General features: G+C 41.9%; 1 protein-coding gene and 1 long non-coding RNA gene across 3 annotated transcripts; one reads left to right on the top strand and one right to left on the bottom strand.

Annotated features, from left to right (window-relative positions):
* Nucleotides 1-840: 840 nt before the first annotated feature.
* On the bottom strand, nucleotides 841-2,063 carry LOC118245699 (uncharacterized). The gene is made up of 2 exons (XR_004777942.2): nucleotides 1,607-2,063; nucleotides 841-1,121 (listed from the first exon to the last, which is right to left on the bottom strand). It is a non-coding gene; the product is annotated as an uncharacterized LOC118245699 (long non-coding RNA).
* A 54-nt stretch (nucleotides 2,064-2,117) lies between these two features.
* Nucleotides 2,118-15,696, top strand: PDHA1 (pyruvate dehydrogenase E1 subunit alpha 1). Of its 2 annotated transcripts, XM_035542112.2 has the most exons (12): nucleotides 2,232-2,318; nucleotides 3,858-3,872; nucleotides 5,175-5,243; nucleotides 6,169-6,342; nucleotides 7,011-7,137; nucleotides 10,488-10,579; nucleotides 10,786-10,878; nucleotides 11,666-11,821; nucleotides 12,018-12,089; nucleotides 13,027-13,094; nucleotides 14,034-14,142; nucleotides 15,224-15,696. In XM_035542112.2, exons 1-12 carry the CDS (start codon nucleotides 2,247-2,249, stop codon nucleotides 15,386-15,388), a joined length of 1,212 nt encoding a protein of 403 aa, XP_035398005.1. In that variant the 5' UTR covers nucleotides 2,232-2,246; the 3' UTR covers nucleotides 15,389-15,696. The 2 variants fall into 2 exon arrangements, with proteins under 2 accessions (XP_035398006.1, XP_035398005.1); XM_035542113.2 differs by lacking the exon at nucleotides 3,858-3,872 and having other exon boundaries at nucleotides 2,118-2,318.
* The last annotated feature ends 7 nt before the right edge of the window (nucleotides 15,697-15,703 follow it).

Genomic DNA, 15,703 nt, shown 5'->3' with positions numbered 1-15,703 from the left:
CAAAGAATCGTTACTGCGACGTCAGGGCCACCACGTGGTGCCACACAGGAGAGCTGGGCAGGCGCCCTGCAGTGGGATGTCCCCGCAGAGGCCACCGTCCCAAAGTAGCAAGAACACAAGCTGTTTTGCTGCAGATGTCTGACTGGGCAGCCACAGGCCGATCCCCCACACCACTGCCTTCTGCGGGCTGGATCTGCGGTGGCATGGGAAGAAGAAAAATCAGGCGGCAAACTGGGGACTCGTGAAACGAAGCAGGGATTGCTTTCTTCTGGATGTAGACACAGTGAGCTGGGACAAGCCTCAAACGTCGGATGCTCCCCCCGTCTTTAACACGACGGCAGACGCTTGTAACGGCGGCTGCAATCCAAACGAGTGATAACATTTCAGGATCACACCCAGAATGATAGAAAACAATGAGTTTTGGCCTCCTCTCACGCAACACACCCTTGATGTGGTAATACTAGAGTCACACATGGCAAGGTGCTCCATTATGAAACATTGCATAATCGCCTTCATTAAGTAAATTATTTTCTATTGGCATTCTCTGGTTATGATTTATATTTTCCTGGTCATTGTTTACCTCATTCATGAATTAGCTTTCTGCACTAGTTTTTTTGGGGGAGGGATTTAATTATTTCAACATGTTGCAAGAGTTTTTAATGGAGAAAACACATGAATATTGATGAAATAGCATGAAAAGTAAAAATGTCACAGGGGTAACATAATCAGTGCTTTACCATTTTTCCAGGGGGGGAGAGAAATGGATCCTTTCCCATCAAAAATAACTACATTATATGACTATTAGAAGTGTTAATAACATGCTTGCCTATAAGTGCATAATTAGAAGCATTTCTCCACTTTTTTATTTCATGTGATGAAGGAATAGGTAGATTACACTGAACCTGGAATAAGCTTGACAGCATTCTTTTGTAATAACAACAGGTTTTTTTCTTTGAGCAGGACCATGTCCATAGTTAACAATTGCTCATAGGTCTCCTGAAACCTTTACATCACAGTGCTGCTATTTGAAGACGTAGTATGCGAGTTTCCTACGTGCTTTCCATCTTGCATATGGACACCTGTACACTTTACTCTCTCGCGCTGAAGCAGATGAGCATCATCTACAGAATAACAAAACACAAGAATAAAGTCATGAGTCCTTATTCTGCCGCATACCACAGGGAACTCTGACAGCCACACCATCCTTCCCAGGCAAATCACCTGTGCTCAATGTGCCCCCAGCTGCGACCAGAGGCCAGTTTTCTGAATGAGAGGTGCTCAAGAAACATGGATTAGTAAGAACAAAAACTAGGTGTGTAGGAGATGGCAGGAGGGGTGACAATGTTACACAGAGGTAGCATAATGAACAGGACAGGACCAAGAACACCTTGCTCAGCAGAGGGAAGAAACAGCAGCAGGCTCTGCAGGGAGAGGTTGCAGAGAATGTTACAGAGCAGGGTCACCCCAGTGAGCGCCTCAATTTCCCCTGCCCCCCTCTGGACACTGCTTGCTGCAGGTAAATGCTGACAGGCAGCTAGGGAAATCCTGCCACGTGCGGGCAGCAGGATTTCTGGGGAAAACTCCCCACAGCCCCCCGGGCCCTTACTTTCTCTAGCTGCAGAGCTACTCCCTGCCTGCAGAGCAACAACTGCAGCAAGCCCGTGCTTGCTTCCCAGGCTGGGAAGTGGTACTGGCTAAGGATACTCCACGAAAAAGGCCTCCTGAAGCAACTCGCTGGTCTTCTCGCCTTGCTTTTTGTTCTCGCGGGGGCCAGCTGCGGCTGTTGGGGGCCAGCTGCGCCTGGTGCCCCCGCTGCTTCCTCAGCGACATCTGAAGCTGCTCAGCACGGCGGGAGGCGGCTTCCCACACTCAGTCTGCCTCCAAGCATCGGCGTAGGTCTGCCTTTACCAGCACGTTCCTCACAGCCGGGTTTTAACGGCAAGAGAGAAACCCCCTTCAGGCACGTTACCGGTTTCTCCCCTCAGCCCTGACCGAACCCCTAACGGCCGCTCCCAACGGCTCCAACCGCTACCGGGCATGCGCGCAGGGGCAAGCCACCGCTCGGCCCTCCGCCGCCCAGCGGGTGCCGTCACTCGGGGCAGCGCGCCGCTCGGCCGCGGGGGCGGGCGCTTGGGCGGGCTCGGCGGCGGCCGCTGCTGGTGCTGCGCTGCTGCCGCTGAAGGAGACTCGAGGACGGGGCCCACCACGGTGCCGGTGCTGCCGCCGCCCCCCTGCCTCCCCGCTCCATGCGCAAGATGCTGCTGGCCGCGCTCTCCCGAGTGCTGCCCGGCCCGGCCGCCGCCGCCGCCGGCAGGACGGTGAGGGGGGGCCGTTACCCGGGGGCGGGGGGGAGCGGTAACGGCCCCAACGGTCGCTGAGGTGGGGGGGGGGGGAGGCGCGCGCCGCCTCAGGGAGGGGGGGGCGCGCGGGCGGCCGTTGGGGCCGTTGAGGCGGGCGGGGGCCGTTGGTGTCGGCCTGCGTGTGTGAGGGGGCCGGCGGAGAAACAACAATCATAGTCGTAATAATAAAGTGCTTTTGGGTGTCTGTTTTGTCCGCTCTGTGCCAAACCCTGTGTTTAAAAATAAAATTGTCGCGGGGGGGGGGGGGTGTCTGTAAACAGCTGGGCTTTTCCTGCGCTTGCAAACTGAAGTGTACCTCAGGTATCCTCCTGGCCTGACGCGAGGGCAGGGCCGGTTTCCTTGTTGAGAGATTAATATTTAGGGAAGTGCGCCATGTGCACGGTGTGTGCTGTCACACGAGGGCAGGACGTGCCGCCCAAGGTGCTGGCTGGAGCACGGCCAGGGTGCCGCTTGGAGGATGGCACCCATAGGTGCCCTGTCCAGAGGCTCTTGGTACACGTACTAAATTCGGTATAAAACGTAGTGATCCCTTTTTGAAAGCCTTTTGCAGGCCCCCTTCAAAATTCCCCCACCTGGCCCCTTTTTGGAGTGCTTTGCCTTTGCTCAAGTAACAATCATTTGAGCTCTTTCTGAATTTTAGTTCAACTTGTGTTATTTCATGGCATTAGTGTTTCATTCGCTGTATTTTATCTCTTTTACGTGAAACATTTTCACAATTCTCTTCTACCTTCTCATTTTCCTTATTCCATTATAATGACTGTGGCCGTGAGGAGAAAATAATCTGGCTGAAAAAACACATTGGCAAGATCAAAATTTTTTTTTTTTTTGGCGGTGTTAAAGGGTGCTTTTTGGTAGTTGAGATCAATAGCCTTTTTGACGTTGAGAGCAGATCTCTTACTGTGCTTCTGAAGTAATTCACTTGCCTAGTAATTTCTTGCCCTGGCAAGAAAACCTGTGGGTGGCTGGTTTCACGGGAATGGCATGAGAGAGTAGGTTCATCAGCAAATCTTTCTGTGTGTGTTGGGACTGTACGGAATGTGCATCTGAAGGTACTCCTTAATTTACAGCTAAATTACATTAAAATATAAAGATGGATGCCAAAAATTTGTTCCTTGCTGCATGTACTTGGCCTGTTTCTGACATGCTGTGCTTTCCTAGATGTCCAAACCAGACCCATTTTGGATATCTCAGCGCAGTTTTTTGGATCCTAGTGACTGCCAAATATGCAAAGATTTCTCTTTACATGTTCTTACGCATTTATAATTGAGGTATAAATTACCAAATAAATAGAAACAGTCTTAATCCATTAGGCAGCATTTTATACCTGTTTTGATCATATTGTACAGCGTAAAGATGATTTTCTGTGGCTCAGAGCTTACTTGTAAACTGTGTTCCAGTTTGCTAATAATGTGCTGATTTCTCCTCCCCAATGGTTTGTTACAGTTACTTACTCTTTTTTTCTTTATCCTTTTTTCCTTCCAAATGCTGCTAACCTAGGGAGCTGTTAGTGAGGTAAGGCCTAAACCAGTTTGGTCAAGGTTTTCTTTATTTATTTTTTTAATATGTACTGGCCATGTGTTAAGAACTTTTGTACAGACTGCCTCACATTGCTTTCGCGTAGTGCTCAGGGCTGGGATCGGACCAGGCTGGCCTCCAGACGTCCCTTCCAACCTCAGCCGTTCGGTGGTTCTGCGAATAGTAAACTCTTGACATACTTCCAGCTCTAGAACTAAAATAGCTTTTTGTCGCTGATAATACTGTTGCATTATGGTAAACAGTGTAGAAACCTGGTTTAAATTTAAAAACTCCAAATATTAAATCTGATAATGTGGGGGGGTTGGGAGCTCATGATAGCCAAATCAAATAGGCAACGGTAGATAATGAAGAAGGATTGAGAAAATTTCTCCTGTCTTTTTTCCAAATTTTACATCAATCATACCATTGTTGGAGACTTAGGACTGGATAGTCTCAAAATTTTGAAAGAATGAACCTTGAGCTAAGTGTATGCAAGTTCCAGAGTTGAATAAGCTACAGAAATTAATGTGTAATTTAAATAGCAATATGATTTTGCTGCTAAAGATTGAGTGCATTCCTTATGGCCACAAGGCATGTGTGAATAGATGAAGTTATTCAAGAATACCAGTTGTTGGTCAGGTAATAATAGGCTGCACACACTCTGTTAGAAAGAACATCAGTATTTGTTTAAACGACTTTCTTGTCTCTGCCCTACTCTGCCAGCCATTCTGTACTTGTGTGTTTCATGTATCCTTAGGTAGTGGCCATGCTATTACCCACTTACTCTCCTTCCTCACTGCTTGTTGCCTTGCATCCACCCACCTTCTTTTCCTGTTAAAAGGAAAGAGCGATTGTAGCTCACGTTCCACACATCTGACGTGTTTTGTTTTTTTTTTTTCCAAAGAAAGTTTTTGTTCTGTCAAGGTGAAATTCCAGTCAGTGCCGAGAGCCATTAATATATGCATTGGTTGTGTTCATATAGGGAATAGGTCGTGTGAAGGGAAGAGTGTGTATTTGTAGGATTTTGATGCTGTTCACGGTATCTTGAAGCTTATTGGTTTTCTTTAATTAATCAAGGGTATAATTTCTAATCTTAATTTCAAATCCTGGATTTTAAAGGAATTCTAGTACGTATGTACAAAATAAAAGTTCTCTAATACTATAAGGGTATGCCACTGGAGAGTTTCATTAAAAATTGTATCAATTTGGGTGTACTGTTAGAAATCTGACAATTCATTTGCTTTATCTTGTAATTATATTTCAATGTTGCTCATATTTGTTTTTGTCTTTTTTTTTAAGGCCTCTCGAGTGATGGTAGCATCACGTAACTATGCAGACTTTGCAAATGAAGCTACATTTGAAATTAAGGTAACGAAGCTGAAGGCTAAATACTGGTATTCCGTGTAAGCACTGTCGTAGATCTTGAAATTATGGACATTTAAATTAGAAGGATTTTCAGAAGCCAAGCCCTGCGCTACCTGGCCTGATTTTTAGATGGAGCTGGAAGCACGCTGCATGGAAGTATGTGGTCGTGTGATTGTGTTAATTCAAAGTAAAGTAGTGTGCAAGTGTATTGTATGAAATTCCTCTGGGCAGCAGAGTTGCTCTGGAGAGACTGTTGTTCTAATACAAAAGGTCATGTAACCTGTAAAGCAGTATTTTGCCCATCTGTGTTGACAGAGCAGTTTGTTGGTGTGTTCCACTGGACTGGAAGGATTTTTGGTATGGGTACCTAAAATCAGTCCTCCACACAACTCGGGATAGGCCATGGTTTGGGGAGGAAGTGCTGTGGTATGCATTGTGTGGTTTGGCCAGTGGGGTGGCTGCTGCTGCAGCGGTTTATAACTGTGGGTAGAAGTGGTGGTAAAAGAGGTGAGGTCCAGACTTAGGACCAGATCTTAAGAACTCCCACAGAGGAAACGCCTCTGTCTTGTCACTTCACTAAGCCTCTGTACGTCTTGTCAGGTATTTGGTATGCACAACCATGGAAGTGAGCTTTTCTAGTACTTTGTGAGCACTTAACTTCACCTCCTGATAGTAGGAACTGTCCTGACAGTAGGTTTCATTTTGTATGTGGAAATCTGTCTTTATTGAAAGCAAAGCTTTTATTTTCCTGAATTTGGACGTAGTGCACAAACTTTATAATTAATTTGACCTGTGAATTTAGGTTTTCCTGGCTTGCTTTTTAAAAAGGTATTACAGTCTGAATTTGAAAATGGTATGTCATAAAAAAAAACGTGGTAGAAATGGAATCAACTACTTTCAATAAATAAATACTTGTTCAACTTTGCAGAAATGTGACCTCCACCGCCTGGAAGAAGGCCCTAGTACCACGGCAGTGATGACTCGAGAGGAGGGGCTCCATTACTACAAGACGATGCAGACCATACGACGCATGGAGCTGAAGTCTGACCAGCTGTACAAGCAGAAGATTATTCGTGGCTTCTGCCACTTATATGATGGTCAGGTAAGATTATCTTTTTCCCCCAAAGATGTTTTTATATTGTCTTGCCCTACTTACCTAGGGATTTGAATAGATGGGAGAGTGTATCTATAACTGGGTGTCTGTGTAGTGTGGCTGAAGTTGTAGCAGGATCTGTGATTTGTTTCGTTATTTCTTTAAAAACTGTCTCTGAGTGCACAAGGGAATCCCTAGGGTCTTGAGACAGCAGCAGGAAGAGAGAGAAGGCAGTTTTTTTTCCAGTGGCTCATAGATCAGGTACCCACTATAAAGCAAGAGTCAGGAGAAAGAACTTCCTGAACTTGGTGAAACTTTGCTGTCTGTCCATCCTCTGCCCATTTTTGAATTGCAGTTATTTAGATACTTCATTTTGGGAGATGTGTTTAGGGAGATGTGTTTGCCTGCGGGTCTTTTTGGCTTCTCATTTTCCTCCTGTCTAATTTTGTTGGCTGCAGACAGGACAGGTTGGAACATAGAGCTCAAGGCAGTTGTAGCTCCGGATTTTGGAAAAAGGGGCCTAACCTCCCCTTGGTATTCAAGGCAGCCTCCTGTATCAGTGCCTTTTCTTTTTTCCCCTTTATTTCGTGTAGGGGGACCATAGACCTTGCCACACCGCTGACTGTGGAAACTCAGTGCTTTTCTTCATTGCTAAACTTACTTTTCATCTGTAACAGGAGGCTTGCTGCGTAGGGCTTGAAGTTGCCATAAAGCCTACAGACCATGTGATCACAGCGTACAGAGCTCACGGTTTTACCTATGCACGAGGTGTTCCCGTTCGAGAAATTCTTGCTGAGCTTACAGGTAGGTGCTGAGTAAAATGAGGATTCACATTTTATGATGTTGTCACTGGTCATAAGCTGGTCCTCATGCATAAGTGCTGGCGCTTCCAAGGCATAACTTTAAAAGACTTCTTGATGCCGTATGTCATGTTTGATGTGCTACAGCAGCTTGCTTAAATGAAACTCACTGGTGGTTATCATTTATTCTTGATAGGGCAAGGTTTACCCTCCCTTGGAGGCAGACTTGGATTTTTCTGAATTACGCTGCAGAAGTCTTAGAAAGACTGATAGGCACTGCTTGTAATGATAAAAATGAACGGTTTGGGAAACTTTGACTATAACAAGAATATGAAATGGTAATCCCTACCTAAGATTTTGCAGAAAGGAAATGGTTGATTAACAGTAGGATCATAAATGGAGTAGCCAAGAGAAGAGTGGGTGAGCCTGCTGAGATCTGCATACTGATGCCAGAAGTGAAAAATTAACAAGGAATTTGAAGGCCTTTGTATGCTGTTGGTATTATGAATCATTGCTGTAATGAAGACTTAATCTGAGCATTTGCATGCAGGAAACACTAATGTAGGAAAGCACATTGAGGAGGTAGAGAAGAAGTATGGTTTTATATACTAAGATACGATGTGTTTATTAAAAATGCATATTGGTAGCATACACAGGCGCCTAGAACCTGGTAGATGATTGACTTGCCAAATGTTGCTAGGTACAGGTAAGGAAGAAAGACTGACTGAGGTCTGTTATTGGACCTGAAACCATAAATATCGGTGCTGTTGTTGCCTTGATTCTTTTCAAGGCATCATATTCTATAGCATTACGCTCGGTTTTAGTGGGGCCCTTCTAATGGGGGAAGAACAGCAGCCATACAGAGACTGTTGTTCCAAAAAATGGTGCTTGGAGCAAGTTTCTGGATAGGTGTGCCACTGGAATTGTTTTTTACGAACAAAGATCTTGACTGAAAATGCAAAACTGAAAGAGAGCCTGAGTTACAGCGACTGGGAAGTGACAGAATTTAAAAATCTTTGAAGGAGCAGGAAGCAGAGTCAACCAAAGACTAGTAGATAAGATCGTCCTACAGGAAACAAACTATAGGAAAGGATTGTTCGGGAGAATTGACAGTTCCCTGAGGAATGATATTGTGGAGACCAGAGCAGATTGTTCTAGGAGGAGTAGAAAGAATAGGAAAAAGTGACTTTGGTAAATCAGGAATTCTAACTAAGCTAAAATATAAGAGGAAGGATTGTACGAAAATGTGGAGGAGGTTACTGATGTTTAAGTGTGAATTAGTAGTTTCATGATTAAAAGATTAAAATTAGTCTTGGTTTGGTTTGTTTTGGTTTTTATTTTTTTGTTTGTTTTTTTTTTTGCTTTGGCCCTAAGAATTTTGCAGAATCTGTAGAAGCCCATGTGAAACCATTTCATGAGCATAGTAAAAGTACAAGGAAGACCAATAATAAAAATGATTCACCCTTAAGAAAGGGAAGTACAGATTCCAGAGCAGCACCAGCACTCTACTTCTAAAACAACCACCAACCCCAAGGCAGAATAAGCAAACTGTGCTTAGAAGTAAAATACAAGCCTTTGTGATTAGGGGAAAAAAAACAGATTAGGGTAAGAAATGTAAGAAGCGGCACAGGCTGATGAGAAATTGCGTGTTCTTCAATTAGCTAGGCCTGATCCACCTGACCAATTTCAGAAAACTTCTTGCAGCTCAAACTTGCTTTAGGCAATTTTTTTGTAATTTAAATCAGTGCTGCATCTGAAAGTATTGTATTTACATTTATATTTTAAAAAGCAAATGGAGGAAAAATAGAGAAATAAAGCAGTTGGCCACAGTTTATTCCTGGAGAAGATGATTAAATTATGCTGTGAGTACTTTATTACCTAAAAGGTGACATTAAGAGCCAACGTAATTTGCCAAAGTGCATTATGTTAAACCAATCTAATTTCCTCTTCTGAGAGGAAACAGAACTAATGGACAAGGAAGAAACACGTACATGTCAAGCTTTCCTTATTATTGTTTAGTAAGTCTTTTGACGGTAGCAGCTGTGATCCTGTATAAGAAATTTCACGTAAATCATGATTCGGTAACATAGCTGGAAAACCACTGATTATCAAAGTCCTTGTTGAACTAGACGGGTGTATTCGGCAGGGCGTTAAGGTAGCTCTGCTGTCTACGCAGTGTAGTTCTGTTCATAGTTAAGAGAACGGTGTGGAGGATTGCACTTGCTGAATTGGTGGAAGATAGCGAGCCTTGTGCTGGGGAGAGATTGGCTTGAGAGGTTGCCTTTTGACAGCTATATATTGTTGTGATACATTTTATTCTTATTCTTATTTTTATCAAAATAATCTTAATGCTTAGCCTCTGTAGGACCTCAGCTAGGGAGCAGTATTTTTGCTGGTTTTGATAGCTGGTTAGGCAGCTAACAAAAAGTGACTGTTTACCTGGTTTCTGTGGGCAAGGGGAGATAACAGCAAATAAAAAGGCTGACTTTTGAAATTGTAAAATGCACGTTTTAAATAAAAAGTAGGTTGAATTTGGAATGGAATTTGAGTGTCTTACTTCCAGGTACTGATGGCACCAGGGAGTTTGCTCTTTTAGTGCGCTGTCATGGACGCTGACCTCTGTCCCCCAGCTATGTCTGAGTACACTTGATGTGTATTTGAAAAAGTTATTCATTTGATGGGACTTCATGTGGTGCTTCATGGGCTGCCAGTTATCTGCAAACAATAGCTTGAATAACGCTGGGCTAGGTATCGATGTTTGTATGGAGGTTGGGAGTTGTGTTGTTGTATGGTTGTTGTTTTTCTTATTTTTTTATTTTGAATCTGTAGTTTTTACTTCTGGTTATTGTCAAAGAGAAGACATATAGATTATTGCAATTAATTTGGAACTGTTCATATCTTTACTGCAGAAGCAAGAATTAAAAAGGACTGTATATATATTTATTGTTATAGTAGCATAGATTACATGTATGAGAAATGTAGACTATGTTGGCTATTAAAAAAAATAAAATTACTACTTTGCTAGAGAGTGCTTTTGTGTTGAGGACACTGAAGTTCCTTGCGTGGTTTTGAAGTTTCTTCATAAATCTCATTTTGTATTTCTTGAGTTGTGTTTTCGTTATCATTCTTCCTCCTGGCTTTTTATTTGTTTTGTGATGCATTTAACCGTAAACTCTATGAAGAGAGGCCATTATGTCCGGTGTTTGAGAATCAATGTCTCACCTCCAGTGAGGTGACTCTGATGACAAATACAACGTTGTCTTAGGGTTGTTACCTTTAGGAACTGGATTAGATGTTACCATTTGTATAGTATTTTTCCTCTGAAAAAATAATCACTTCTTGATCATGTTTCAGGTCGAAAAGGAGGATGTGTGAAGGGAAAAGGAGGATCGATGCACATGTATACAAAAAACTTCTACGGTGGTAATGGTATCGTTGGCGCTCAGGTATATACGTGACTTCTACTTTAAAACACAAGTTGAAATTGGCTCATGGCCCATGCCAATGTTTCCTCTCAGTGTTGTTAACAACTCTTCATTCGTTGAGCAGATCCCTAACACAGTAAATGTCTCCTGACATTTCACCAGCTACTTATCTCCAACTCCTCTGAACATTGTTCTAAAATTTTGTCTTGTCCTGTGCTCTGTGATAGGTTCCTCTTGGAGCTGGGATTGCTCTGGCCTGTAAATACTTTGGTAAAAACGAAGTCTGTCTGACTTTATATGGGGACGGTGCAGCCAATCAGGTAAACGAGCTTTGTCTAAATGTGGCTCTGTGAGGAATGTGTCTGTGGGTAATCTGTTTTCCCTCTGTGAACCATGAGCTCTGCCTTTTTGCAAGGTAGCAGGAGCACATCTTTAGCCTGTTCAGAATCTGCAACCCAGACAACATCTGGCTTGGAACTAAAAATAAGATCTTTATGTTGGGCTTTCTGCTGCAAGGATGCTTTATTAAAGAAGTCCACTGATATGAAGCATCTTGCAGAGCCACTTTGGACATTCAGGCAGTTGTTTTCATGTTTTGGGCAGAGAAATTAAGCCAGATAAGAAATCAGTGTTGTTTGAAAGAAATCAGAGTGTGCTGTTGATATAACTTCCTGCTTTGAAAACACAGCTAGAGATCTCAGTTCTTGGTTTTCACAGTCTTAAAGTCGTAAGGCTGATGCAGTCAGTGTGGTTGAACTTTTATTTTACTTTAACTTGGCAGGACACTGCTACAGCAATCAATTGTGAAGTTTCTAATGACTATTTCTAAAATACTTTGATTAAAGTAGGTTTTGTGCTACCAGAACACAGATAGCTAAAATAGGTTTAAACATACAGAGGATCTCTGAACTATTAGTTGGGGTGAAAGTTACCTTACCTGGTAACTTCTCTCTTATTCCTGCTGAGCTGCAGCAAGTAGCTGCTTTCAGATTGCTTTTAGTGTTAAAAGTTTTACTAGTTAGACATCTGCAGCTGAATGATTTTTCAATAGAGCCTAAAGCCTGAAGTCTGAGCTCCCTGACTAGATATAACTTGATTTTCTTTCAGGGCCAGATATTTGAAACATACAACATGGCAGCCTTGTGGAAATTGCCTTGTGTTTTTATCTGTGAGAACAATCGGTATGGGATGGGAACTTCAGTTGAAAGAGCTGCAGCCAGTACTGACTACTACAAAAGAGGAGACTTCATTCCAGGGCTCAGGGTGAGTACAACTCCAGCTTGTTTTGAGGCATGCTGGTGCATGCAATAAATGTATTTCTCAGTATATTTATAAATATTCTTAAAAAATAGGAAAACTTAAAATTGAATTCCCATTGTACTTAACAATATGGAAGTACTGAATTTGCAGGTTTAGTTTTTGGCAACTTTTTGGCTCAACTTGCTGTTCTGTGTCTCAGGTGGATGGCATGGATGTTCTGTGTGTCCGAGAAGCAGCCAAGTTTGCAACTGAGCACTGCAGAGCTGGAAAAGTAAGTCAGTAGCCATTCCTTTACCATAGGTGGAAGTCTTAGCAATAGTTGCTGCATAAAATATTTCTCATCTAGCCCAGTTTTCTGTAGTAGCTATGACTTGTTTGACATTCATTTCCTTTTTTTCTCCACCAAATGGAACCTGGGAGTAATTGAGGAGTTCTTTTAATATTGTTAGGATTGTTTACATGCAATTGGTATTAATTAAGCTTTAAGAAAAAAAAAAAGCAGACCTGGTACCCTGTTAACTTCTTCCTGCTTTCTGTCTTACTTAAATTCTGTTTAAAATATGTGGACTGTCAGGCAGCTGTGTTCTTGTGAAGAGATTTCTTAGGGGAAGTGGCAAGAAAAATAATTCTATATTTACAACAAAGGGAAAGTGAAGTTCTGTGAGACTTGATACATGATGACAAGAGATCTATTTTTATATACCTTCCTAGCAATGCATACAGAACTAGATAAAACCTTAAGGTTTTTCAGCACAAGTGTCTGTCACCCAAATATGATACATTGGTTCTCACATTTGTTGAAATATTAAGCAAAATGACATTTATGCTTGGAATGCACAGCAGGAAAAGAAGAAGAGTTCATACAAAAGAATAAGTTTCTGTGAGTTACAATCTTAAAGTGAAAGTAACAGGCAATTTGAAATAGTCTGGGTAATGGTTCAGTGGCATTGGGAGGGACCAAATGGCGTAACACTGCTCACTAAGAACATGAAAGTAAAGGCTAGTAATATCAACATAATCTTATTTGAAAAGAATTATGTTTCATTTTACTAGTTGCCATAATGTTATGTGAATTAATTAGACTAAGAAAGAAAATTGCATTAAAATCATTCATCATCAGTGCAGTAAGTATTTGCTATAGGTGAACTGCTATAACAACGCATCGATTGCTCAAGGTGATAATGCTCTGCATCTTCTGTCTTTTTGAGGGTCCTATTGTGATGGAGTTGCAGACATACCGTTATCACGGCCACAGTATGAGTGACCCTGGAATAAGGTACTGTGAAATACTTCCTTGGCATTTGCTGAAAATAATTAAGTATTGATGGTCAAAATCAGGAAACTGTCATGGATTTGGTGTTTAAATCCGGTGTGAAGTGCATAAAGGTTGTCATGGTAAAATCACTGTGCCAAGTCTGGTAACTCCTCTCATCGCTCAGTGGGTAATCAGGGGCAATGTAACATACCTGTTTTATTTGCACTATTAAGAAATTTAGTTCTAGAACAAGAACTGAGTCTGTTAAGTTTCAGTACTTTTTATTAATGAATTCTGCATTCAGTGTGAGTTTATGGTGTGTTCAAAGTAAGCTTTGACTGAAAAGCAGCGCACTTCTCTAGGGTTTTTAGAGTATATAAAATCCTGTAAGCTAAAAGTATAAGAACAGACGGAGTCAAACAGAATACTTCTTAAAAAATACAAACATGGAGATGCTAGAAAGATTTGGGCGCTGGGTGCCATCTGACAAACTTGAACTGACCTACATGAAGTAGGATGTGTCTTAACATGTCATCAGAAACTTGTAGTGAAATGGAATTTTTGATTGAGCTCCTGAAACACATCCCTCTCTGAGTTGTGTGACCCACCTAACGCCACAGTAAGCCACCAAGCCCCGCTGTTATTTCTCCTCAGAGGAGACAGGGAGGGGGAAATGCTGCCCCTCGATGTAACTGTCTTGGGCTGCGACAGCTTCCATTTCCCTGTTTGCATTATATTCAAGTCTGGATCTACTTCAGCTCAGTCTCCACTTTCAAATCTAAGAAGTGTTCTACATGTGGCTGTGCTGTCCTTTGAGTAATGAATGTTGCTGTATTTTCATTGCATTCCTGACAATTCTTTGGTCACGCCTCTTCTGTAAAAGGGAGCTGTGTCCAGAACCTCACTTCTGTTCAAGGACACCACTAAAGGATACCATCTCTTTGCTTGTCTTGCTCCTAGCTATCGTACTAGAGAAGAAATCCAGGAAGTGAGAAGCAAAAGTGATCCCATTACTTTGCTGAAGGACAGAATGATCAACAATAACCTTGCAAGCATTGAAGAATTAAAGGTACAGCTTTAAGTAGATGTTTAAGCAAGCTCTTGTGCATTCACATACTAGTTATCTCTGAGAAGCATGTTTACACTGCATTGTGTATCATCACTTTTTCTTTGAGGGTTTTTTTGTTGGAGTATTTTTTTGAATATAATTAGTTGGTCTACAGTGAAATTTCACTGAATTTTCTACAGTGAAATTTCACTGTAGACCAACTAATGAGACTACTCTGCTGAAACAGCATAGCTCAGTGCAAGGTTCTTCAAATATATCTCGTCATACTAAGATCTAGAAATCAAAATTGGTCATGAGCTAGAAAGGAGGTAAGTCTCTGAACTTGCGATGTCTTACAGTGACCAAGGTCATTGGTTTTGAAAAAGCCAGAAACCCTCAAAGCAAATGTACATCTTTTGATCAATTTTGTTTTAAAAGAAAACAAAGGAAAAGTACAAAAAGACTTATGTTTAGCACACAGCAGGGGGGGAGGAGAGAAAACACTTATAGTCAAATCTCACAATGCCCAGTGTAGCTGCAGCTATATACATGCTGGCCTCAACCTCATTTGTACATAAAGTGAGTAGAGTATAATGACAGTTAAACGTTAAGCTACAAATAGAACATGTCATATACTTAGCCCTCTCATGTATGGGTTACCAAGTTTATCACTACGGAAAAAAATGATTTATATGAAAGACCTGTGTGGATGGTAATACAGCAAGCAGAGGTGGTATTGAGATCTGCTTACACCTTATGAAGGTCTCTGAATCTGAAGTGATGGGCTGGATGGTGTTAAGCTGACTGATAGGGTTGCAGTAAAAGTTTGCTGCGTTCTTACTGTTTTGCAGACTCAGAATTCAAAAAGAAAAATGCTTGGTGTGGTCATGTTCCTCTCGAAATAAGTTAATTGTACTATCTAAAGGGACTAATGCTTCTAATGCTTCACTTTAGTAAGGGAGGGACTTTTCATGTTTTTTTTAATCTGTTACAGACAGCAGTAACACCTAGTCTGGCCAGCGCTTCATTGTTGCTTTTAACTTCAAGATTAGGATGCTTTTTCTGAGCTGCCTTCAAGTTAACATCTCTTTCCTTGGTTTAGGAAATTGACGTGGCAGTGAGAAAGGAGATAGAGGAAGCTGCTCAGTTTGCTACCACTGACCCAGAGCCACCACTGGAAGAACTAGGTAACCACATTTACTACAATGAACCACCCTTCGAAGTGCGTGGCCCAAACCAGTGGATAAAGTACAAGTCTGTCAGCTAAACGCCTTTTTATTGGGCATAACTTATTCAGAAGAATAAGTGAATGCATTACAAGAACTGTAACGACTCAGAAATAAACCTTAATCTTATTTAAAAGCTCTTTCAAATAAGGAGGTGTTGTGTAAGGCAGTCCATCACAGGATGGGTTGTCTTAAACACACCTGAATGTCATTTTGGAAGGAGCTGCATTAAGAGAAAGCAATGGTTTATTTAAAATCGCTCTGTATTTGCTTTACAAACTTTCCTTTGGAGTGCTGTATGTGTCATGTACAGTGTAAAGACAAAAAATTAAACTTCAATAACATTTAATTTGGTT

This window comes from Cygnus atratus, chromosome 1 (genome assembly GCF_013377495.2).
Source record: "Cygnus atratus isolate AKBS03 ecotype Queensland, Australia chromosome 1, CAtr_DNAZoo_HiC_assembly, whole genome shotgun sequence".
In the NCBI taxonomy this organism is placed as follows: Eukaryota; Metazoa; Chordata; class Aves; order Anseriformes; family Anatidae; genus Cygnus; species Cygnus atratus.
This window is presented reverse-complemented; position numbering and strand designations above follow the sequence as displayed.

What these genes read in the sequence shown, in the direction of transcription:
- PDHA1 (XM_035542112.2), top strand. Translation starts at nt 2,247, where the DNA reads ATGCGCAAGATGCTGCTGGCCGCGCTCTCCCGAGTGCTGCCCGGCCCG. An exon ending in AATTCTTGCTGAGCTTACAG is followed by an intron (nt 7,138 to 10,487) that starts GTAGGTGCTGAG and finishes ATCATGTTTCAG; the next exon opens with GTCGAAAAGGAGGATGTGTG. An exon ending in ACTTCATTCCAGGGCTCAGG is followed by an intron (nt 11,822 to 12,017) that starts GTGAGTACAACT and finishes TCTGTGTCTCAG; the next exon opens with GTGGATGGCATGGATGTTCT.